At 43.5% G+C, this 23,044-nt stretch overlaps 1 protein-coding gene across 1 annotated transcript in view; it reads left to right on the top strand.

The window, feature by feature from the left end:
• Positions 1–23,044, top strand: part of CTDSPL2 (CTD small phosphatase like 2) — a 32,420-nt gene that overhangs the window by 5,296 nt on the left and 4,080 nt on the right. The window contains exons 2-10 of the mRNA XM_030457366.1: positions 13,450–13,658; positions 16,442–16,580; positions 17,462–17,611; positions 18,080–18,295; positions 19,284–19,362; positions 19,623–19,734; positions 20,606–20,692; positions 22,098–22,160; positions 22,258–22,337. Coding sequence (XP_030313226.1) covers positions 13,467–13,658; positions 16,442–16,580; positions 17,462–17,611; positions 18,080–18,295; positions 19,284–19,362; positions 19,623–19,734; positions 20,606–20,692; positions 22,098–22,160; positions 22,258–22,337 — 1,118 coding nt within the window. The 5' untranslated portion in view covers positions 13,450–13,466. The remainder of the gene's footprint in view (positions 1–13,449; positions 13,659–16,441; positions 16,581–17,461; positions 17,612–18,079; positions 18,296–19,283; positions 19,363–19,622; positions 19,735–20,605; positions 20,693–22,097; positions 22,161–22,257; positions 22,338–23,044) is intronic.

The raw sequence follows: 23,044 nt of genomic DNA, 5'->3' as shown, positions 1-23,044 counted from the left end.
AGACACAGCCTGCTGCAGATTTCTCTAGTCTAGACAGAGCTTCAAGGGGACTCAGGATCTGCTTCATATGCAGGGGCTGGAGCCAGGGCTCTCCTGTACAGGTGTATTTATTGCTTCATCCAGTGTAGTTTTCTCTGGGCTTGCTCTTCTGCAGTTTGCATCTCACAGGGGGTGGGTTTGAAGCATCCACTGTTCCAGGCAGGAGTGGCTGCAAGGTAACAGCCAGGTTCTGTAGTTTCCTTTGTCCTCACCTCGTTTTCCAATCCCCTTTTCACAGGAGATAACACTCCCTGAGTCACTTCTTTTCTCCCTTTCTCGGGAACTTCTCTCATTTTACTGTCCTGGGGGAGCTCATTGAGGTGCAGCAGGCTTCCTTTTATATGAAGCAATGCCTTTGGGCTGTGGTGTGGTGCCTCATCACCTGCCTGCAATCCATCACCTGGCAGGGAGATAAATCCTGTCCCTGCCTTCCTGCTCTTTTGAAAAGGTGGCTAAGGGTGACCCAGGGCTGTTTGTGCTGTGTCTCTGCTCAAGCCTCAGAAGCTCTGTCACAAGTTAAGAAATAAATAGTGAGGATAAGAGGCAGCCAGGGAGCAGTAGTTCCATGGGCAACACTTTTCTGGGTTTGCTGAGGAAGCAGAGTGTGAATTGAAGTTCTGAGGTTTGTTTTCAGAGGAGGAAAAAAGTATACAAGAAATAAAGGAGGTAATTTATTATTAATAGAAATACCTCCAAGAACATTAAAGGCACTTCAGGGCTTTGTGTATACTAGATTTAAATATACCATATTTGATTGAATTACCTAGCTCAGTTTATTTGACACCTTAAGCTCTTGTGAAGACCAAGCAGCTGTAATTAAATCAATTTAAATTTGCTTGGGAAAGTGTGTTTCCTCTTCTTATCAGGACAGAACTGGGGAATATTAAAGAGGAAAAGAAAGTTAGTGTAATCGTGATACTTTTGTTTATGTTCATGAGAATGTAGATCTGAAAGAAACTTCTGAAGACACGAATGTAGCTAACGTGACATTCCTAACTGGGATTTCTGGATTTAGAGTTTCTTAGTTTTGTGTAGCTTTAGGACCAGAAGGTTTACCAGCAGCAGAGGAAGTCTCTGTTGGAAAAATGGGTTTATGGACAGTTGGCAGTGAATAGGTGTCACACTTAATTGTTATGCTTAATTACCCTGCTGGACTTACTTGAAGATAATTCTCTTCTGATAGTAGATCGATTTTTTTCATACACTTGGAAAATGTCTGATAATGTTCAATCTCAAAGATTAATACAGAATATTAAAATGTCCTCAGTTAATTAACATAGTAGGCTTCCAAACCATAAATGAGCTTAAGATTAGAAAATAAACATTTGCCATCAGTGGTCCATGCTTACAAAAATAAAAAGTTCTTTCCAGAAGGTTGGTCTTTGTTCTGTCTCCTCTGTCTGCTCCCTTCTAGTCCAGGAGCTGCAAGGTTGGAGAGCTTAGTGGAGCTGTTCCTGTGCCATTTGTTTGTTGCTGGGAGCAAGAAAGGCTCCGTGTAAAGGGCTTCTGGTTGATAGTTTTGCTTTATTTTGAAACTACCTGTGCTGCTAAACCCAGCAGTGTCACAGCAGGTGTGGCAATGCTGTGGTGTTGAGTGGTGCTGGAGGAGCAGAGGTGCAGAACGAGGCCTTGGTGCCCAGGTTGGTGTTTCTGGAGGTTCCAGCTCCTGTCTCCTTCAGTGCATCTCCCAGGTCAGTGTTAGTCCCAGCTCTCTTCCTTAGTGGGTGAGATTTGTTTTGAGCTAAAAGAAAACCCGGTGCAGCTTTCTGTTCAGCAGCATCCAGCCTTGAGAGAAGGCAGAAGGTGCCCTGCCACTGGGGTTGTGTTCAGCTCCTCTTGAAAGGAGGGAGAAGCACATGGGAATTGATAGAAAAAGGGACAAATCTGTTGTGAAGAGGCTGTAAAAGAGAGGGAAGAGCCTTCAGCAGACCACCAGAGGATAGAAGGAAATGCACAGAACTGCGTGGAGTTTTCTGTGTGTCTGAGCAGATGCTTTTTCACCTGTTACTCGGGTTTCATAGCTGAGCTCTGCTCTTTTCCCTGTGGCTATGAGGATGCTTCTCATCTGCTCCTGCACAGACTCTGCCAAATTAACTCGGTTAGCAATAGATGGTTGTTTAAACTGCTCTGGCTGGGCTTTGTTTATCCTCTGTGTTCAAGGAGCATTTAAAGCCTGAGTTCTGTTTTATCACATGCATGATGCTGAAAGGATGAGGGGATGATTGTGTTTTCCCCCACGCCTCAATGTACAGGTTTTTAAATGTTACTCTGGAGGGGTTTTGATCCACTGCAGGGCTCAGGAATGGGGAGATGCTAACTATACACATGAATGGAGCACTCAGCATTTTTACAAACTCTGTTTCTGAGTTATTTTGTTGTCTTAGTGTGTCATAAATGAGCCTTCTTCTTAGCCAGATAGTCACGAGCACCAGCGAGGGGTAGATGTTGTTTCTCACACAGCAGAACTGATAAGGACTGTTTTTCCACAGCCTGGGATTCTTTAGTGCCTTCCAGCCCTCCCATCTCCTCCAGCCTCTCTTTCCACAGTATTTCAAGTGTCCCCACCTCCTGTTTGCTCTCCCTCCCTGCTCCTGCAGTGCCTCTGCTGGGTTCCTGGCTGGTGAGCTGTGTGTGATCCTGTCTGCTGGGACTGACCCTGCTCCAGAGGTGGGCTGGGAAAGGAGCTGGGATGGAGTGTGGCTGTGTGTGCCACTGGGGATGCTGCAAGGCTCTGTCCTGCCTACCTGGCTTTCAGTTTGCAGAAAACCTCTGGGAACTTGGTAGGCTTGGAATTTCTCTGCTTTTGTGAGGTTCCCATGTTCTGGGAAGGACTGACAGACACAGACAGTTATGGACAAGGCAGTTGCATGAGCCTTATTTACTCCAGAAAGCAGTCTGTAAAAAAAAGTGAACTATAATAGAGAAAGTTTATCACAGTTTGTGCCTAAATAATACAGTCCTACAAGAGTACAATGAGCAAATGAATCCCATGAAATAAAGTGCTGCTGCTTTAAAGGTCCGTGACCGGATGGTCTTTGTTAAAATGACAAAGGAAAATTTTAAACCCAAATAGTTTTAGTGATCACATCAAGAAAAAAAAACAAGCCAAGAGCCTCACAATTGATACTGGAGCAGCTGAGGCTCTGGTTCCACAGCAGCTCAGAGGAGTCTCTGGGTTCCTGCAGCCCCACTGAGCAGTCCAGGAGAGGGGAGAGCAACCCAGGGAGCCCAGGCTGCATCCTCCCAGGGAAGCTCTGCTCCTCCAGAAGTGACTCCTCTGCCCTGCCCCTGGGGAAGAGCCCTCTTTGATTGCTTTGAGCTGTTCCTGGGCACCATCCCAGGAGCTGTGCCCCTGGTACCATCCCAGAGCTTGCTATGGCTGTGTCATGGAGTTAGCTGGGGGTGAAGTGCTTCAGCCCCATGCCCCGGGATGGTTGGGTCACTGCTGTAGCTTCCTTTCCCCTGCCAGGACTTGGATGTTTTTATTCCACCCCTTGTTCCTGCGATTCCCATGGTGAAACCTTTCAGTTTCCTAAAGGGGCCTGGAAGTCTGGCTGAGCAGAGGTTAGCTGAGTGCCAGGGTTGCCTCCGGGAGGGTGCAGAGAGCTCAGGGCTGGCCTGGGCTGTCACCCAACAACACCCTTATCAGGAGGAGGAGACTGAGCTGGGCTGGAGAAGGGCAGGGTGGAACTCCTGTGCCAGCTGCTCGGCAAAAACTGGTGTCTTGCAGCTACAAACTGAGAGGCAACAAGTGGCAGAGCTGGGGGAAGAACAGAGAGATCCTTACATTGACTTTAGTGTCAGAGAAAATGTCACTGAACTGCAGCCTGCCTTCTCCTTCCCTCTCCTCTTACACTCTCCCCTTGGTCCTAATGCACAATGAAATAAAAGTACCTACTGAGCTGGAAGGGATGTAGAGGAAGGAAGCATGGAAATTAGAAAACATTCCCTCTGTTTTCATGAAAACATTCCTAACTATCAAGAATCCTCTTCCATGGTTTTGCTGAGTTGTTTCTTTAGCACTTCTAGTGAAAAGTATTGTGTGCTCTGTTGTATCATGGAAGGCACAAAGGTGACAGCACAGTTTCTGTCAAGTATTTGTTTGGTATTTAAGTTAACTTGCACTATGTCTGGTATTTAAATTAAATTAGGTCTCCTTGGTATCTGGAAGATTCTCCCAAATGATAATCTCCCTGCTCTGAAATTTAATAAACCACTGTCCAGAGAAGTTGCAGAGCTTTGGGATGTGCCTGCCCATTCCTCCTCTGTGCCATGGCTGCTGGAGAGGCTGGGGAAGGGATCCCACAACATGTGGTACCAGCACTTGTGTTGCAGATTTCTCTGGTTTATGGTGCAAAGCTACAGACAGATGGGTGAGTGTGGGGTGACAGTGGACAGGAGCTGCAGCCCCTGCTCTGTGCAGAGTCAGCAGTGAGGATGTGAATCCATGCCCCCTCTTCTCTGGCTCAGGCTGCCAGGCCTATGAAATGTTAGCTGGTTTTGCATGCTTTTTTCCTAAAGAACAGCCACCTGTAGCACATGGCATCAGTGATGGCAGCATCAGTGGTTCTGTGGCTCCTCTGTCCCTCACAGCAGGTTCCCAACACGGGGCACAGGACAAGCACCATCTTCTCACTCAACACAGCAATTCCCTGCATGTTCACAGAGCCATATCTGCTACTGGACAGCCATCAAGTTATCGTTTCATTACATCTCACACATTGAAAGTGGCAGAGATATGATAGGCCAACCTTAGAGGCATTGGCTTGTGAAATAAATAAGTGAAATTCAGGGTAGAATCAAAGAAAAGTGGAAACATTAAAGCATCGTGCATGCAGATCAGTTGTGCATTACGAAACTTCTGTTGCTGTTACTAACCTGTGCTTGATGTATTTTATATCATTAGAATATTGACCAGACTCTCCCTGTAGCTTTCCACTCAGTGGCTGATGAGGTTTGTTTTTTCTTGTGGCTTTTTCACTCCAATAGGAAGAAAAAAAATAGTGAACAAAAATAAAATGAAAAATGTGTAAATCAGCCTTGTGCTGGGGTCACACAGGTGGTCACAGCTCATTTCTGTGGAGGCTTTGGAACTGAATAGAACTGAAGTTCATAATGTCTCAATATTGTGTTTTTAAGGTTTTATGTGAAAGCATCACAAATCTCTAAAGCTGTTAAAATTTCAGCACTTATCTTCATACCAGTTTTAACTTCAGGTAGCCAAAGTTAGCAAATTAATTTCAGAGAATGAAATTTGTGAGAGTGAAGTTTCCCATGCTTGGAAAAGGCTGGAATGGGCTAAGAAGTAGTCAGGTTTAGAGCAGCATGTATATGTGATAGAAAATGTTTAATCTAAAGTTTCTATGGGCAGTGACTGATAAAAACCTTGACTGTCGTGGCATTTTCCCCGTTTTTAACAGCAGAGTTGATTGATCTTTTTATTTTTAAATCAGGAGAGCCAGGTGTGAGCATAATAGCAGCCCCTAGCAAGGCAGAGAGCAGAGTTTAAACTGTTTGTACAGGTTTTGAAGCTATTTAGTGCACCAAGCAAACCCCTTTTCCAGGGCAATAAGAATCATATTATCATATAAAGAGTTTTTGTCATACAGTAAAAATAGGCTGCTATTTTTAAGGCCAAAGGAGCAGCCAAAAACCTTATCTAGCCTTTTAAAAGATAGCAACCTGACAAAGTCCTGTGGAATACAGGATTGTGGTTCTGATCCCACAGGAAGATTAAGGTGAAGCAGAGCAAGATGAGGTTCCTGGGGAAGCAGAGCAAGAGGCAGCACTCTGCTCCCTGGAGACCTTGGAAAAACGGGTGGCTTTCCCTAGCACAGGAGTTCCAACAGAGCCTTACTGGGGTTTATTCATATTCTGGAATTTTGGTGGTGGTTTTGTTTGGTTATTTCTTTAAATTCACGTGTGTTTTGTTTGTTTGTTTTAATTAAAAAGATAACTAATACGGGTGAGATGAGCAATTAAAAAAAGTAACTCATTAAGATTTTTTTGTGGTCAGGCAGCATCCTGGAAGGTCTGTTCAGGAAGTGTTTAGCAACCTGTCTGTACCACGGGTTGGAACAAGAGGGAGATGGCTTCCAAAAATAGGCTCCTGAGTGCCCAGCAGCATGGATTGAATGTCCAGAGAACCAAATCTGTCTGCAGACAGCTGCTGGGTTCCAGAACCTCCTCACAGCACTGCTGGGTCTACTGGAATTTGGTATCCACTCCTCCAAAACTTGTACACTCAACATTCTGTTCCAAAACATCCCAGCTATGGGGAGCTCTGCACTGGCTGAGGATGACTGGGGTAGAATTCTTGTCTTTAAGGAAAAAAAAAATCTATCTTGGCCAGGAGGGACCAAACTTTCAGTTCCAAATGCATATCCTGTGACCAAAACAGAGCCTCACTGGCAAAGCATGGGCAGAACAGTGGTGCCCAGAAATAGGATTGCTAGAGCAGGAAAAGAAAGTAACAGAAAATCTATTTTCTGTTCAGGCCAATTATGAAAAGCTGCCTTCATTCTCTGGCAAAACCTTTTATAAAAATGTTTCTTCCAGGGGAGATGCTTAAGCTTTGGGAATGTAGAGCTGTCTGTGAGGCCAAGGCAGACAGACTGAGGAATCAGGGTTAAAACTGGAGCCCAGGGTTTTCAAGTGTGATTTTATTTCAGATTGAGATGATTTAATTAACTGAAAGATAGGGAGAAGAAAAGGTGTTTTCAGTGAAACAAGGAAAATAGAGAGGTGTCATTTGCTTTATCTTTGATAGTCATAATTGCTGGCTGTTGTTTTGGTGGAACTTGGGCTTTCTTCATACATTTATCCACATTTTATCACCAAGCACCAACAGGTGAATTGCACATATTGTGTGTTGTGTTGGTTTTATTAATTATTGTCTTTTTGGTTAGCTTTTACCTATGCCATACTAGCAGTACTTCCAGACTTACTTGAATCATGGTTTCTTAGTAAAAAGTTTTCTCTGTAAGAGGCAGTTGCAGAAAACCAACTTGAAGATTTGAGACGAGCAGCAAGTAATTCAACAGTGCCTTGCTTGAGGTGGAAGCTGCTGAAATGCATCATCTGGAGTAATGGGAAGTTGCAGGGATTTTCTAGGGAGGGAGAGTCAGTTGGTTCAAGACAGGCCAGCAGTCTTTGGGAGGGGAAAGTCTCAACATCTTTGAACTAAGAAAAAAAACATTTCCTTGAAGTTTGTAAAGTGCTTTGGGGCCTCTCTGGAGCAAAGACTTTATCTGTAAGTCATTTTCTTTGACTTTGTTGTGAGTCCAGGCAGGTTTATCATTGCACTGGAGCCATCATTTGTCCCAGGTTGCTCTCTCCCCAGTGGGCATTGCCTTGTCACCTTCCTGTCCATCTCTCGTGGAGACTCAGGCTTTGTGCACTAGCACAGGGCCTCAAGGTTCTTGGAAACATCACTGGTCCCATGTGAGTGGCCTTCAGCCAGCTCAGTGAACATGTCTTCTCCTTGGGATGTTTCTTCATACTTGAAATCTGGGTCACATCACAGTAGTGAAATACAATATTTCTGACAAAATGTGGCTGGTATGATTTGTTTAAAAGAAACTGAAGAAAACATTTGTTCTTGTTTCCTCTTCCAGTGGATCTGCTCCCTGTGATCCAGCTTGTGTGGCCAGAAATACTTGAACCAAATGAGCACGTTTGCTCAGCAGTGAGGTCTGCATTATCTGAGCTGGTTGGTAGTGGGGTACTGGACCTGTCACTGGGAGCTCACACGTGCAGACCCAGGCATCAGTTGTCACAGCTGTTAAATTTGGTGACACTTCACAGCTTTGTGCAACTTGGCCATGTGTCTGTCTACAGCACAGACAGCATGCACTGACACACTTGCTGAAAATCTACAGTAATGTAAAAAACGTTCTGCCTTTGTGTAAAACATGTGTCAAGAAGTGCTGTGGAGTAATGCAGGGAGAACTCTCTGGTTGTTAAAATCAGATAGATCCCACTAAACTCTTCAGTATGCTTTGTTTTGCAGTTTGAATGTTTCAGACTCATTTTTTGGCTGCCTTCTGTCACTTGGAAGGGAGCTTTACTGTGGCAGCAGAAAAAAACCCCACTCTTTCCACATAGGCTGTGTGCACAAGGGAGGTGAATCTGATCTGTAGCAGCAGATTGTGTCAAAACGTTGAGGCTCCCAACAGCAGCTTCATCCTGCCCTCTTCTCTCAGTGCCTCCCCTCCCAGGGAAGCTCCTGCTCTCCTCCCAGGATGTGGGGGTGTCCTGGGGGGCTCACAAACCCCTCTCCACCTCTGCACTTCCCTGCTGGGGTGCTGGGGAGGGCACCACATCCTCTGGGAGCCTCTGAGGGTCTGTAGCTGACCTGTCTGACCTGCAGGGCCATTACCTTGTGGTGTACAAGAGAAAGGGATCAGGTAGGAAAAAAACCCACAAATAAATTATAAAAAAAGAATCCGTTCAGGTACTGAGTTCCTGTGCCTCACCAGGTACACACCTGAGGGGGCTGTAGTTGTCTTAATTCTCCAGAGCTCTCCTGGGGCTCAGGCTTGGGATGTCATCAGTGGTGGCAGCTCAGTGTTATTACTGATGTCAAATGAAATGTAGAAATTGTTCAACACTGTAATTTTAAATTTTCTTGTCAGTTATCTCCTCCTATTGTTCATCACCATTGTTCTTTTACCACCTTAAACCTTTTCCTGAGTGAAGAAGCCTTAAACCCAGTAATTATATGTGCCTCACCTAATTTTTCATTTAAGGGCTTTGGGAAAAACAGATAAAATGGTAGTACCAGATGTGGCAGGGAAGTAAATCCTCCCTAACTGAGCACTCCATGGAGGTCTGTGTGCTCTTGTTTAGAAATCTGAGTCATGCAGAGGAATTTCTGTCCTGTAGGTATGCTGTACCTGTGCCATGGGCTAGCAGCAGTGTTTCCAGGGCAGGGAGCCTGGCAGCTTCCTGGGGGGACTGGGAACACAGGGAATTTACTGCAGCTGGAGCTCCTTCAGCTCCTGCTTTTTAATAGCTCCTCTCTTACTTTCCTGTCTCACAAAATATTTAATGAGAGTTCCACGTAGTCCCTCTTTGCCATGGATTTCTCTTTTGAAGAATGAAGGTTTTTCTTTTACTTTTTTTCCCTGTTTTATTTCCCTCCCCCCCACTTTCTGGGTTTATTACAGACGTAGAAGGCATTCAAGATAAAAGGGGTTTTGTGAGAGCTGAAAATTGAACAGTGACACAGTGCAGGAACATGGCTGAGTCCTTAGGTACTCAGTGTCTTTGCTGCTCTGTGTTTGGGTCACTTTGGGTTGGAGATGTTGCTGTAATGCTCCAGCACCAGCTTTTCCTGATGGGAGGGAATTCCACTGCTGCACGGAGAGAGGATTTAGAGCTGGAAGCTCCGGAAAGAGACTCTGCTGAGAAGAAAATTAAAGTATAAAAGATGGCTTAGGATTGTTCTTGCAGAGTGCCACATGTCAGAGCAAGGCTGTGGGCTGAGCACCCCCTGGCACAGCCCAGGACTGGCCTGGATGTGGCCAAGGGAGATCCTGGGTCTGCAGTCCTGGGCTGAGATCCCAATCCTACGTGTTTGAGGAAGGAAGTGCATGTGCATGTTTAGGCTTGGGTGTTCTGGCTGCAGAGCCTGGTGAGTATTGTGCTCTGCTTTCTGCTGTTTCAGAACAGAAACACAAATAGAATTCAAGGAAAAACTGGCCACTGCCAAATGTATTGGGCATTAGGAAACCAAACTTGTGTCACTGAGAGGATTGTAGGTAACTGTTGCTAAGTCCATTAGGGATATTTATAACCCCAGGCTTGATACCCAGGGTGTGAAATGAGCCAGAGAGCAACCTGGCCATAGTGTGCAGATGAGCTGAATGGTTCCTTGCTGGATAAATACACACTTACCACTTGCAGACATTGCACTGCTTATTTTTTGGCCTGCCTGATGTTTGTTTCAGCTGTAGGAAAATCAGGCAACTTGTAGTTCAGCACATTTTAAGGATTCTTTTCTTTCTCAAGTTGGGATTTCACTGGTGTCCAGATTGAGGGGTTTCAGAGGTGGTGTTGAGGGACGTGGTTCAGTGGTGGCCTCGGAAGTGTCAGGTTAATGGTTGTTGTACTCAGTGATTTGAAGAGTGCTTTCCCAGCTGGAGGATTTTGTGATGATGTGGGCAGGTGTCACAGAGCTCAGGGAGTTCTTGGAATGCAGTTGGTGGGACTGACTCCATCCTGTTCTCCATCACAGGTCACACTCTGGGCATGGAGCCTCTGGTGGCTCCTGGCTCCTCTCCATCTGCCCTGGGCAACTCTCCAAGGTGTGCAGGGGGTGCCTGCTCTGGTGCATCACTCGGGTACCCCATCATGTCCTTTATAAACTGAATTAATTTCTCTCCAGTTAGCTCACTGGCCTGGTCTGGGAGGAGGAGGCAAATGCTGAAATGGGTGTGGAAAGAAAGGAGGGAGGGAGCAGGAGCAAGGCACTGGGCTCCCTCATGTCAGCCTCACAGATCTTAAGTCATAGAATCATGGAATCATGGCATGTCATGCTGGGAGGGACCTCAAGGATCATCTGCTCCAAGCTCTCTAGTATTATTGTTTATCTGAGATGTCTCAGCACCCCCTCCAGCTGAGGCTGAAAACATTTCCAAAGTGGGGGACTCCCCCACTTCCCCTGGGAGACGTTTTGGGAAGTTCGCTCTCATGCTTACCTATTCTTGTACCTTTCTCCCTGTGTCTTTCTGGTTTTATTCCCCTCTTACCACTCCTCAGCACACACGTTTCCTGTACCCAGGGGACCACTGTGGGTACAGGCTGCCTCCTTCCTCTCTTCCTGTGCTTCCTGGCAGGAAGGATTGCAAACAAAAAGCATTCAACCTGTGGGACACACCAAAGGAATGGTCACTCCTCCTGGAGGGCACAGGCCTGGCTGGTTGTGGAGCAGCCCAGCACACTGGGGTCCTGGGTACCCATCTGAAACCCATCTGAATCCTGGGGGAGTGTTTCTGACTCTGCTCTCCTCCCCTGCTCTGCCCCAGAGGTTGCTCTCTGAGATCAAGTCCTTGCAGTTCACTCCTGAACAGGTTGGCAGTGCTGCTCATAAAGTTCCCTTCTCAAAGTGTGGAAGGACTGCAGCTCCTTGGAGAGTTTAAAGAAAATTTTAAACGTGGCAAATCAGTGCTGGTTTTCTCTGACTTCACTCCAACAAATTGGTAGCTGTTTAACTTGAGACATTGATCTATTTAAACTATTTGGTTTAAAAGTTTAATGGACATTTTCTGTCTCAGGGCTGTGAATTAGTTCTTCTCCCACATATGAGAATACCAAGAAACTTTCTGTGTAGTTGCTCATTTTTCAGCCAGTTAGGGTAACATGATCTTGGTAGGTCATACTGAACCAAAGTACATTATTTAGTCCACACAACGTTGATAAAAAATTTCTTCAATGATTTTTTTGAGGTAAAAATCCATTATATGTTTTAAGGTATCTTTGGGCCATCTGTCCATTGATATGTCATAATTTCCTCAATTTTGTAATTATTCCTGTAGATTTGTACAGAAGTACAAAAGGAGCATATGTCTATCTTAGATCCTTCCCTCCATAAATCATACCCCAAAAAATGAATCTGGCAACAGTTGGTAAGAAAGAAAGTCAAGATGCAGGTTCTGACAACAGGCAGAGTCATTTTACATCTTTGTATTTGAGTGGTATTTTTGTCTTTTTGTTTTTCTAGTGGCAAGGAGCAGGAACAGAAAATTGGGCTGAAATCTGCAGGGATTTAAAAAACTGATTTCTCTGCATTGTTGTTTCCACTTACAGTGGATTCTTCTCACTTAAATGCAAATTTTGTTGCAAAAATTCTCCCTCCAAGGAGAGGATATGTTCATGGACTCAGAGCTGTGATGCTTCTGTTCCTGGAGGGCAGAGGATTCTGAGGAACCAGTTTGTATGAATTCTGTGGTGTCTGCTGGCTTTCCTTAACCCTCTCCTCTGGATCCACTCCTGCTGAAGGACCTGACTTGTCCTTTTCTTGTCTGTAAGTGGTTGTGGTGTTCACTACTGATGGAAAGTGCTGGGCATGTCTTTGTGAGAAATGAAACCCCATGTTTGTTAAGGCAAATATTACCTGCAGCTGAAGTGTTTCACTCCTGACAAAGCCAGCTGAGTACTTTTTTTTGCTGAATCTTCCCAAAACAGTGTCAGGAGTTGTGTTATTCTGCATTAGCTGGAGCACCCTGAGTGTGAGGTTGGACTGACTGAACAAATGCAGCTGGGGAGTTTTTAGGCTGGTTTTAGGAAGTATTCTCACAGTATTTCTGCATCTGTGGCTCATACCAGTGCCACCAGTGCCTTTTTCCTTAACAAGATAGCTGCTGTGCTGTTACTTGTATTTAAGAGTTACAGATAGTGTATTCTGTCTGGTCAGCAGTGAGGTGCCTGCTTAATGAACTTCAGGAGAGCAGGTACTGATCCCTCTCCTGAGGAGCAGGTGCTTTTCTTTTTAAAAAAAGATGCTCTTTGCAATTACTTCAGTGAAGAAATGACTTTCTTACCAGTAATCTGTGCATTACAACTGAGATCAATTTGTTGCCACCATTTTCCCTGCTCCTGACCCAGTATATGCATAATTTTAAGCATTCAAATCAACCCAACTATGGGTTTTAGTCAGCTGCTTTTCTGGACTGAGGGTTATAGCTCCTTCATCTATACTTGTGCTCAGATTGGACTGTGCCAGCAGTCCAGTTGGAGGTTGGAAAGAAATGGGACCCATTGCCTGGAGTGGCCTTTTACTCTGCTTGGATAAATATTGAGTAGTATTGAAATATGAATGTTGGATAACTTGCAGGAGTCTTTCTGTGGCCCGATGTGTTCAGCTCTGGAGATCAGTCTGAGGTTCTCTGCTGAGCTGCTCTGTCCTCACCCATGCTGACTGCACAGCCTCCTTTATGATTTCTTCCTCTCTGAGCACTTGACACACATTCAGATTTATGCCTCATCTCAAATTTTATGTAGAGACTTAAAATGAAGTATTGTGAGGAGCACAGAGCTGGAAAGGGCTGCCTGGGTCTCCAGTCTGTAGTCACTTGCTGCTGAGGACACCAGGCACCATACAAACCCTTTTGTCTTAAAAGCTGGGAGGTTTTTTGTTCCTCCTACTGGAATTGGAGGGTTGTGCAGAACACCTGTGGGTCTGATGGTGAGGTGTATCCATGGCCAGGTTGTATTCATTTGTTCTTCTGGCAGTGTTAGGCTCTAACTTCAGTAGCTCTCCTCTGTGCTTTAAATGAAGCCATATATATGGATGTAAAAGCTCAGTGCATCAGAACACTGTCAGCGTTATATAACTCTCTGAATTCATGATCTGAAGCTTAATACATTTCTTCAGTGACTAAGTATTCTTGTTTTTTCCTTTTATAGCTTTACATGTGGCACACATGAAAATGAGGCTGAGAACGCGGAAAGCTTCTCAGCAATCCACTCAGCTCCACACACAACGTGCTCTGAGGGCCAAGAGGAAACATTCAGAGGTGGAAGAAACCTTACCTGGTGGTGGGGGAAAACCCCAGAAAAATGAGAGTGGCTTGTTGTCTTCAATCAAAAAGTTCATTAAAGGGAGCACACCCAAGGTATGGATCAGGGGGCTGCTGCTGCTGTTTGTTGTTTGAGGCACATCCAGTTGAATTTGATCTGAAACCCTTTCTGTCAGCAATAAATCAGCATGTGCAGTGTGGTAGAAACAAAGCATCTTGTGGAAGGCAAGAGTCACGTGTGATGGCTGTGTCAGGTACAAGTTGTATTTTTAAAAGCAGGCTTTCACATCCTAGAGGATTCCTACTTAAGACAATCCAATAAATCACAGGATTTATTGCCTCAGTATTTCTATGTGGAAGTCTTGACTGCTAAATTTGGTAGATTTTAAATGTCTGGTTTGAAGTTCTGGCTTCTTGAATCTGGGAATTCCCAGTGCTGGCAACTGAGGGGCAAGTCTGCAAGCAAAGTTTGCTGAATATTTTTAGCATTTCTAGTCAGAAAATACCAATACTATTAGTATTCTAAAATAAAGGACAAACCCCACAAATTCAGCTGTCATGAAGCTGCAGTGACTGTCAGTGTGTTACTGCAGTGAACACTGCCCCCCTTAGTGGATCAAACCCAAACATTGTCAGGGCTAAACCACTAAATCTCACCTGGCTTGATGCAGACAGAAATCTGAACGTGACTGATCCTCACATGTTAAAACCTGTTGCATGTTCATTTTGAGGGTGAATTATAGATATATCTTGCTTTGCTGTCTGAATTTCAAGTGCTTCAAAAGCCTGTGGGGTTTTTTCTGTAAAGGTAAGCTAGGTAAAAAAAACCAATTTCATTCAATCCCAGCAGTCCAGATACTGATATTATGTAGCTGTAAATTTAAAAAAATAGCTGAGAAGTAATAACAAAGAAGTAGCCAAGAAGACATAACGTTGTTAAAGTGTGTCCCAGGATAGCTCTGTGATAAATAACAATTATATCCCTGGTTTGGGTTTTACACTGAGCCTTGAAAGGACAATTCAGTAACAAGCTGAAGTTGAAATAATTTTAATAATTAAAGGTGTATTCTTAAATTGCCAAAAGATTGTGCCATTTAATGTTTCATGGCAAGTGTTAATTATCTGTCATACTTGGGGTACCACCAAAGAAATAGTTAATAAAAATACAAGGTTAAATCTACTCACATTTTGGTGTTTCATCAAACCTGGACAATGAATGTGTTTTACATTCAGCATCTGATGCTGCAACATTTTGGCTGAAAAACCACTGCAACAAAGCTCTGCACTCTGAGCAAAACATTTTATGTTGGATTTTTAAGATGAGGGAATCATGTCTGGTTTTCCTTTTCTTTGTCTCTCTGAGGTTTTGTTAACTTTCTCTGTTCCCCTCTCCTCATCCTCTCCCAGATCTCTGGATTACAGTTCAGTATTTTTTTTTCTTGACAGGTTTTTAACATAAAATGTCCACATTTTTTGTCCTGTTTCCTGTCCTCTCCTGTGCCTGCAGCCTGCAGCAGGGTTTGGAGTGGTTCCAGTGGCATTAGCATGGCATGATATTGATACTGCTGGGCTATCTTCCAAAGTGCTCATGACTTCACCAAGTAGTCTTGTGGCTGCCATGGAAACCTGAGAACTCTCTGAGAGTGTTCAACTTGCCCAGAAGTTTGGGGATGGGGCTGCTGAAATCTAAATCAGCTCTGGGGCTGTGTGGATTTACAGCAATAAATGTCTCTGCACCTTCACTTTGACACCTCAGTCACAGCCATAGGTTGGTTGTGTGGTATTTCGAAGATGCTTTATTAGAAATACTCTTTAAACAAAAGCTGAAGGAAACTTGCAGGTATTTATTTAGAAAAGCCAGAGACCAGAATGTGGCTGTCAAATGTGGCTGGTGTTAGGTCTGATCTTGAGGTGCTTTGCTGCCTCCCTGCTCCTGTGCACATCAGCAGTGGCAGGGAGTGTGCAGCACAAACTTTTGTGCAAACTCATGAGCACACAAACAGTTTCTTCTTTTTAAAGGTGTGAAACTGCTGCTCCAGCAAGGTAATACTGTAATTTAAAAATTAAAACTTTAATTAACTTTTATATGGTCTGTGGCCTTGTCATTCTGATATTCTGTTATTCTGATATTTGCTGTGGTTTATTTTGCATTGTCCCCCACCTCACACTTCAATGTGTTCTCTATGGCCACGTGTTAGATTTTAGGTTGCCATTTTATTAAGTTGTAATAAGTGCTTTGGGGAAAAAAGGGGAAGAAACCTGTCTGAAACACCTGTGCCTACATGTACACTCATCTGCAGAAAATGGACAGAAATGTTTGGTTCTCTGTCCTTTCTGTCAGTGCCACAGGGACAGGTAAGAGTCACTGCTTACACCTTTTGTAACCAGTAAGGCTTGGGGTGACACAGGTTGGATAGCAGCAGATTCTACCCTTACACACAACTTAGGAAGCTGCTTTATGTGTGGAGCATGGTGGAGAATTCAGTATTGGATTCTGTCGTGCAGCTTCCTTCTTGTGTCCTTAACAGGAAGAGAAATCAAGTCTGAGATGATTTTAGTTGCCTTGTCTCTCCATTTCCCAGACTCCATAGCACTTAAATATTTATAAAGTGACTGTCCAGTGGAATAGTATTGAAAGACAGTTTTGCTTCTGCAGAAACTCCAAGTGCAGTTTTCTTTCCTGACACTTTGCTGTTTACCTTGGGTTGTGTCAGTTTAAATGAGGTTAAGATTCCAGCTGGGCACATTTTGCATCTGGAAGTGGAACAAAAACCCAATCTCCAGTGAAACTTCCTCCAAGAGCTCCTGTGTCCTGGTAGCACTCAGTGGAGAAAAGAGGCAATTCAGTCTGTTTCTTTTTCCCCCTTTTCTGTTTTAAGGAAGAAAGAGAAAACCCTGCAAAAAGAAGTAGGATTGAACGGGATATAGATAACAACTTGATCACATCCACCCCTCAGACAGGAGAGAAGCCCAACAAACACCTCTCCAGAGTGCGGAGGAAAAGTCAGATGAATGGAGGTTGGTGACTCTTCCTCTCCTCTCCCTGCAGCCTGACAGCTGCTCCCTGGGGCCACGTTTCTGCAGGATGGGGGCTCTGAAGGGTTTTGGGACTGACTTCACTGGGAGCCAGGCTGGGCTGGTGGTAGCAAAATGAGAGTCAAGACTGTAAGCAGCAGTTACAGCATCACTGCTCAGACCCTTCCATTGTGTCTTCATAGGAACAACTGGGATGTCTGAGCATTACCAGCTATTTTGCTACTAATTTAAATCTTACAGTTATTATTGAATTAGCTCTTTTCCCGTTTTCTCATTAAAAAATAATTAAATATGGCTCCTCAACTCTCAGCTGACAAAAAGGTTCTCAGCTCATGTGCACAAAATACATTTGCTTCCTTCCATGTGGACAGATGTCTCAAAGACTTGTTCCTGTGAAGTAAGTAACTTCTCCTTCATTTTGGTCCCAGACCAAAGACAAAATTAATTGTTAGGCATTAGGTTTTGTAACGTGAAGATTTATTGAATTCTGTGTCCTTTGTTATGTGTGATAACAGCTGAAACCCATTTTACTTCATACTTGTATTAATGCATAAATCTGTGTGTGGATATGTGAAGAGTAATAAGCTGTGGACCTGTTCTTGTGAAGGCTGGAGGGTCAGCTGCTGGGGTTCTGCTGCCACTTGCTCTTCTTCCCATCTCATGGCATTTCATTTTGATATTGATACTAAACTGCTAGCTGTTTTTTTTTAAATTATTAAATACTTAGACTAATTTTCTTGCCAACCAGGGGGAACCACAAGCAAGAGGGATCTTTCCCATAGTGAAAATAATGCCAGTAAAGGTGAGGCTGCAGCTGTGGGAACAGGATCATGGGTTTGCACTTCTGAACTTTTCTTTTGCAGAAGCTGGAAGTTACGAAATGACAAACCAACATGTAAAGCAGAATGGAAAATTAGAAGATAATCCTTCCACTGGCAGTCCCCCACGAACCACATTACTGGGAACTATATTTTCTCCTGTTTTCAATTTTTTTTCACCAGCAAATAAAAATGGTGAGTATTATTTAGAAAGCCAATAGTGTTAAAGCCAAGAATGATAGATTTATTTCTTTTAAGAAGAAGCTGGGTTTAACTGCATCCCACTTTTCATTCTGATTTACAGTCTGAGTGTTAGGATGACCAAATGAAGGTCTCCTTAATTCTTAGAAAGGTTGCTCATTAATCAAAAATCAAAAGGTTTATATGCATTGTAACATTTTTCATTGTTGTAAGTAGCTAGTGGTGTGTCTCACAGCTTATACTTAATGAATTTAAGTAAGATTAGTGTGAAGTTCTTTGTCCCAGATATAAAGGTGTTTGTCTCTGCCTTCATTTTGGTTCTCACTTTTGCAATGTGAATCAAATGCAGTAATCTTAAATTATTCTGGAGCTTTTTTGTGTGGTTAATAATGACAATCAGCACTGTGGCAGTTAATTCAGCCCAAAGATAATGACTGTGAGTGTTCTGCAATCTTAATTCAGGAACATCAGGATCAGATTCTCCAGGGCAAGCTGTTGAAGCTGAAGAAATAGTCAAACAGCTTGATATGGAACAGGTGGATGAGATTACTACAAGCACTGCAACATCAACCAATGGAGCAGCTTACACCAGCCAGGCAGTGCAGGTCAGGTCTGCTGTCAACAATGGCTTGGAAGAGGTGGAGGAAACAGCTGACCGTGACCTGCCACCCCTCACAGGTAAGGAGTGGGTGCCTGCCAGGGGCTCAGCAGTGGGGTGGGGTGTGATCTGGACTCTCAGGGATATCCTAGCACCTTGCCTTTCCTGTAATTTGATGTTCCACGTTTGCCTGGGGCACACAAACAGCATTGATTTTTATTTTTAATGGGCAAATCTGTTTGATGCACCAAAGACACAGTTGTGGCAAGTCTCCTCTGCTGCTGGTGTCACTCAGTGGGCCTCGTAGCACTTCTTCAGATGGAAGCAAAGATTCCAGAGGAAAGGCTTTTTTATTTATATTGAACCCTCCCACCTTCATCATCCTCAAATTGCACTCCCTAGACTTGCTGATCATGAAGGGGAAATCTGCAGCAATTTGATACCTTAGGACAGCATGGTGAGGTGGATGAGAAACATCTACATCCTACATGAACTTCTTGACAAAAACTGTATCCATAAAATTCAGCTTCTCCTCTTGGTGTGTGGCCAGCATCAGATTCTTATCAGTTATCTGAGTCCTCCCTAGATCCTCAGAACATTGGTACTGAAGTGGAACTGAGGTTTTTGAGGACTCCTTTCAGGGAAAGCAGTTTAACCTGAGCAGAGGGGGCTGCATCCAGACCTCCTGCTCTGCTCTGTTGCCTGGTTCCAGAAGGGCCCCTCACCCAGGAGGTGGGAGGGAGCTGCAGGCTGGAAGAGCTTCCCAGAGCAGAACATCCATCCAGGTGTTTCCCACCATCAGGCATTGTCTGGATGTCTTGCTGAGGGACACAGGTTGGGCAGGGCATGAATTCTGTGGCTGTGACATCAAACTCTGGGAGGTTTTTCCCAAAGGGAACCCTGGGCAGCCAGAGGGTGAGGCTGAGGTGAGGGTTTTCCACTCCTGTTTGTAGCATTCATGTATCAAATGCAAATTGTCACTTTTAAAAACTGCACTAATAAGACTAGTTCTTTTGGGTTTTTTGTTTTGTTTTTTTGTTTTTTTGGGTCATTTTCGTTGAATTTTAGCACCAGTATCTCCAGACAGTGGCTACTCATCAGCTCATGCAGAAGCCACCTATGAGGAAGACTGGGAAGTCTTTGACCCGTAAGTGCCAGTGTTTGTAGTGAAAATACTAAATGGATCAGTTTGGGATTGAAATAAGACATTTTTGTTTAAGTGGGAGCAGTTTTATCTTATGGTAATGAATTCCAAAAGCTCTTAACTTTAAAAAAAAAGTATATTGGTGTGGGGTTTTTTTTTAATTTTAAAATACTTGTGCAGCCTTAAATATTGAAGTAGGGCTACAGCATCACCAGCTAAATAATGTATGTACATTTCTACAGCAAAGTCTGTGTTCTTTTCAGATATTATTTCATCAAACATGTTCCACTACTAACAGAAGAACAACTAAACAGGAAGCCAGCTCTTCCACTGAAAACAAGAAGCACACCAGAATTCTCATTAGTTTTAGATTTGGTAAATATCTTTATAAACACACACTAAAAGCAGGGGTTATAAAGCTTTTCATTTAGTTTGTTTGTTGCTGGAATCAGAAATGTTTGTAAAGTAAAGGACTTGTTGAATATTGTGTAATTTTCACAGTACTTGTAGATAAAGATAGGCCATATTTAAAAAAAAAAGATACAGTGGCAAGAACAGAATGCTGGCTGTATTTGTTAAATACTTAACATGAAAAAAATCAAAAGGCATCCCAGTTTTTACTGTTTCAAAGAGCTGTCTGTCCTCATAAAGTTTCCCTAAATCAAAAGTAGAACAAAATTATATATAATAAATAGGAAAATTCTGGTTTGTATGTCTTGTGTCAAGATCTGTCAAGAAAACCTCTTCTAATTCTTAGAATGAGCACAAAGCCACTTAAAAATATCAATAGAAAATATATTTGTCTTCATGATGATTTCTTTCAGCCTCTCTGTTTGGAAAGTTGTTTCAGACCCAGTTCATGATGGCAGGAGCATTATTTTCTCCTGAGCAGTATCAGTTGGCATGTCCTCTGGTGGTCATATGAGCAGGTGGATTATTCAAAGTGACAGATGCAGATTTGAGCTGAATGACAGGATAGCCTGCACAATTAAAATACCTTCCTATAATTATTCCCCCAGCTCACAATTCTTGGTAATTTTTTCTAACTGCAAGAATAATGAAATGCATAATTCATTCTAAGAAATCTTCTCCCATCATGACAGCAGTTGCAGGAAAATAAATTTTCCAGACTAAATAAACCTGCCTTAAAATGAGCAGAAAAATCCAGAGTATGACTTCTGTATTCAGCATTCTCTTCACAGCCTTTCCTGTCTTTTATACCATCTTTTTTGTTTGCTTTTGCCAGGATGAAACATTAGTGCACTGTAGTCTAAACGAATTAGAAGATGCTGCACTCACTTTTCCAGTTCTTTTTCAAGATGTCATTTACCAGGTGAGCAGTGCACACAGCAAAAGGTGCACTTTTTGTTTCCTTCCTGTGTCTGTGTGGTACCCCCTGGGGTGACTCTCTGGGGTACAAACTGCAGCTCTCAGGTTTTTCCAGGGTGTTTAATCCTTATCAGAAATACCGTGGAGCAGTTTGTTGCCTCCACTGCGTGGCGGTGGTGTTGGTGACTGATCCCTGCTGTAACCCTGCCTTGCCAGGAGGGTGTGAGTGATCCCAGCACAGCAGCAGCAGCAGCATCCTCTGTCCTTGCCAGCAGGTGGAGGCAGGAGCACTGGAAGCTTCATTTCCAGAGGCTTTTCCCAGGTGCAGCTTCTCACAAACTCATCTCTCAGCCCTTGGGAGGAGGAACCCATCCACATCACTCGAGTGTTTCTTTCTGTGCAGAAGACAGCAGGCAGATGTTTTTTCACTCCCTTCCCCAGTTGAAATGCATCTCCACGAATCTTGTCACAAAATAATTCTCTTTGATCTTGGGGATCCTGGTAAAAAGCTCTGGAAATCCATAGGTCAGCTGCAGGGTACTGAATTTGGTGTTACTTGTTTTCATCCTGCTCAACCAGGACTTGGATGCTTTACTTTGTTACTGCAGTGGAATGAGACAAAGCTTGTGAATTCACAACACTCCCTTCTCTTTTTGGGTATTTTAGTGATTCTTTACTCACATCTGAACATCATGCCACAGGACCAGAGCAGTGCTAGGTACTCCTCTCCCTGCCCTGCTGCTGGGCTCTTGTCCTCAGGCTGCAGTGCTTGGAGCTGCCTCTGTGTGAGCCCAGGGCTTGTGTTTGGAGATAAATCCCTGAGATACAGAACTCTCCTAACTTGGTATCTCTTCTCATGAGTCTGCAGATTTTGCAGGGAATAATTTCTGCATGTTTGCAGTTCTGTGCCAGGGGAATTTGAATTTATGGAAATTTGGAAACAGCTAAAGCTTTTTTTTTTTTTTAAATCACTTCTGACACCCCCATATTCACTTAAAGGAGCAAGGTTATTAAGAAGATTATTTAGTTTAAGTGCTGGCACACGTTATCTGGTGATTGAGATGGTGCTGCCCAGCTGGTGAAAGCTGATTCCAAATCAGTCAAAGCAGCCTGTTTCATTTTTCCTATAGAGATTGTTCAACTTTTTGTATTTTAATTTAAATTATTTCTAATTCCATCAGATTTGCCAGTAAAAGTTTAAAGCCTCATTTTATCATCTTACACTGTCACAGCTGCTTTGGCTGCAAGCTAATGTAGTATTTTTTAACTAGTTACTATTTCATAGGGGGTTAATATTTACTGCTTATTTATAATGTTAATTTTGACCTAATGTTTGCAAACTGATCCTCAGTAGTGCAGGGGTTAGCTGAGGAGTTTTGGGTCTTTAACTCAGTCCCTCTCTGCCTCAGGTTTATGTCCGGTTAAGGCCGTTCTTCCGAGAATTCCTGGAACGTATGTCTCAGATTTATGAGGTAAAAACAATCAGGCATTACCTTTGAATTCATTTTTTTTAATTATGTTTATATACTTGTATCTAAAATAATTACTTTTTCCCCTTTTAATCCACAGATCATTCTTTTTACTGCTTCTAAGAAGGTGTATGCAGACAAGTTATTGAACATCCTAGACCCCAAAAAGCAGCTGGTCAGGTAAAACCAGACAACTGTGAACATGTTGTGAGCAAACCAACTACTGTTCCCTAGCAAATGGGACTCCTGTGGACTCTTCATTGCAAATGTTGAAACCACAGAGGTTTCCTCAGGGATTCACCTGTCCTGAGTGGGGCAAGGAGGCAGCTCTGTCAGAGCTGTGTTAAATCTGTGCCTGGGACACAAAACACTTCTCTGCACCCATTTATTGTGATACTCCTCAGTGGAAACTTAATTCTCTTTACACGTGTAATAATGTCACCGTTTGGGCTGGGGCAGTGGTTGGGTCCATTGTTTTCTCTTGGCCTTTCAGGCACTTGGTAACTCACTTTACTCCAGGCTGTAAGCATACACACTGCTCACCAGTTTTCACCCAGAAGAGTTTCTCTCAGTGCTGGTTTTTATGTGGCATGCAGCCTCATTCAGGTTTGGTAGGCTTCCCTCTGTGTGCTGAGCAGGCAAACAAAACTCCATTTTCCAGGACTTTCAGTCACTGGAATATCTGAGCCCAGAGGAGTCAGACAGAACATGGAACACACAATGTTTGCACTTAGAGAAAATGACTCTGAAGTGTGCACCCACAGGGTTAAAAAGCTTTCTCCAAGAACCTGATACTTGTGATTCAGGACTGCAGTTACAACTGTTAGGAACAGGAACAAGACAGTAAAATGTAGAGCCAAGCAGTATTCTCAGAATGTGCAGAGGGA

This window comes from Calypte anna, chromosome 10, assembly GCF_003957555.1.
Source record: "Calypte anna isolate BGI_N300 chromosome 10, bCalAnn1_v1.p, whole genome shotgun sequence".
NCBI classification, from domain to species: Eukaryota; Metazoa; Chordata; class Aves; order Apodiformes; family Trochilidae; genus Calypte; species Calypte anna.
Note: the sequence above shows the minus strand (reverse complement) of the source record. Positions and strands in the feature narration are given on the sequence as shown.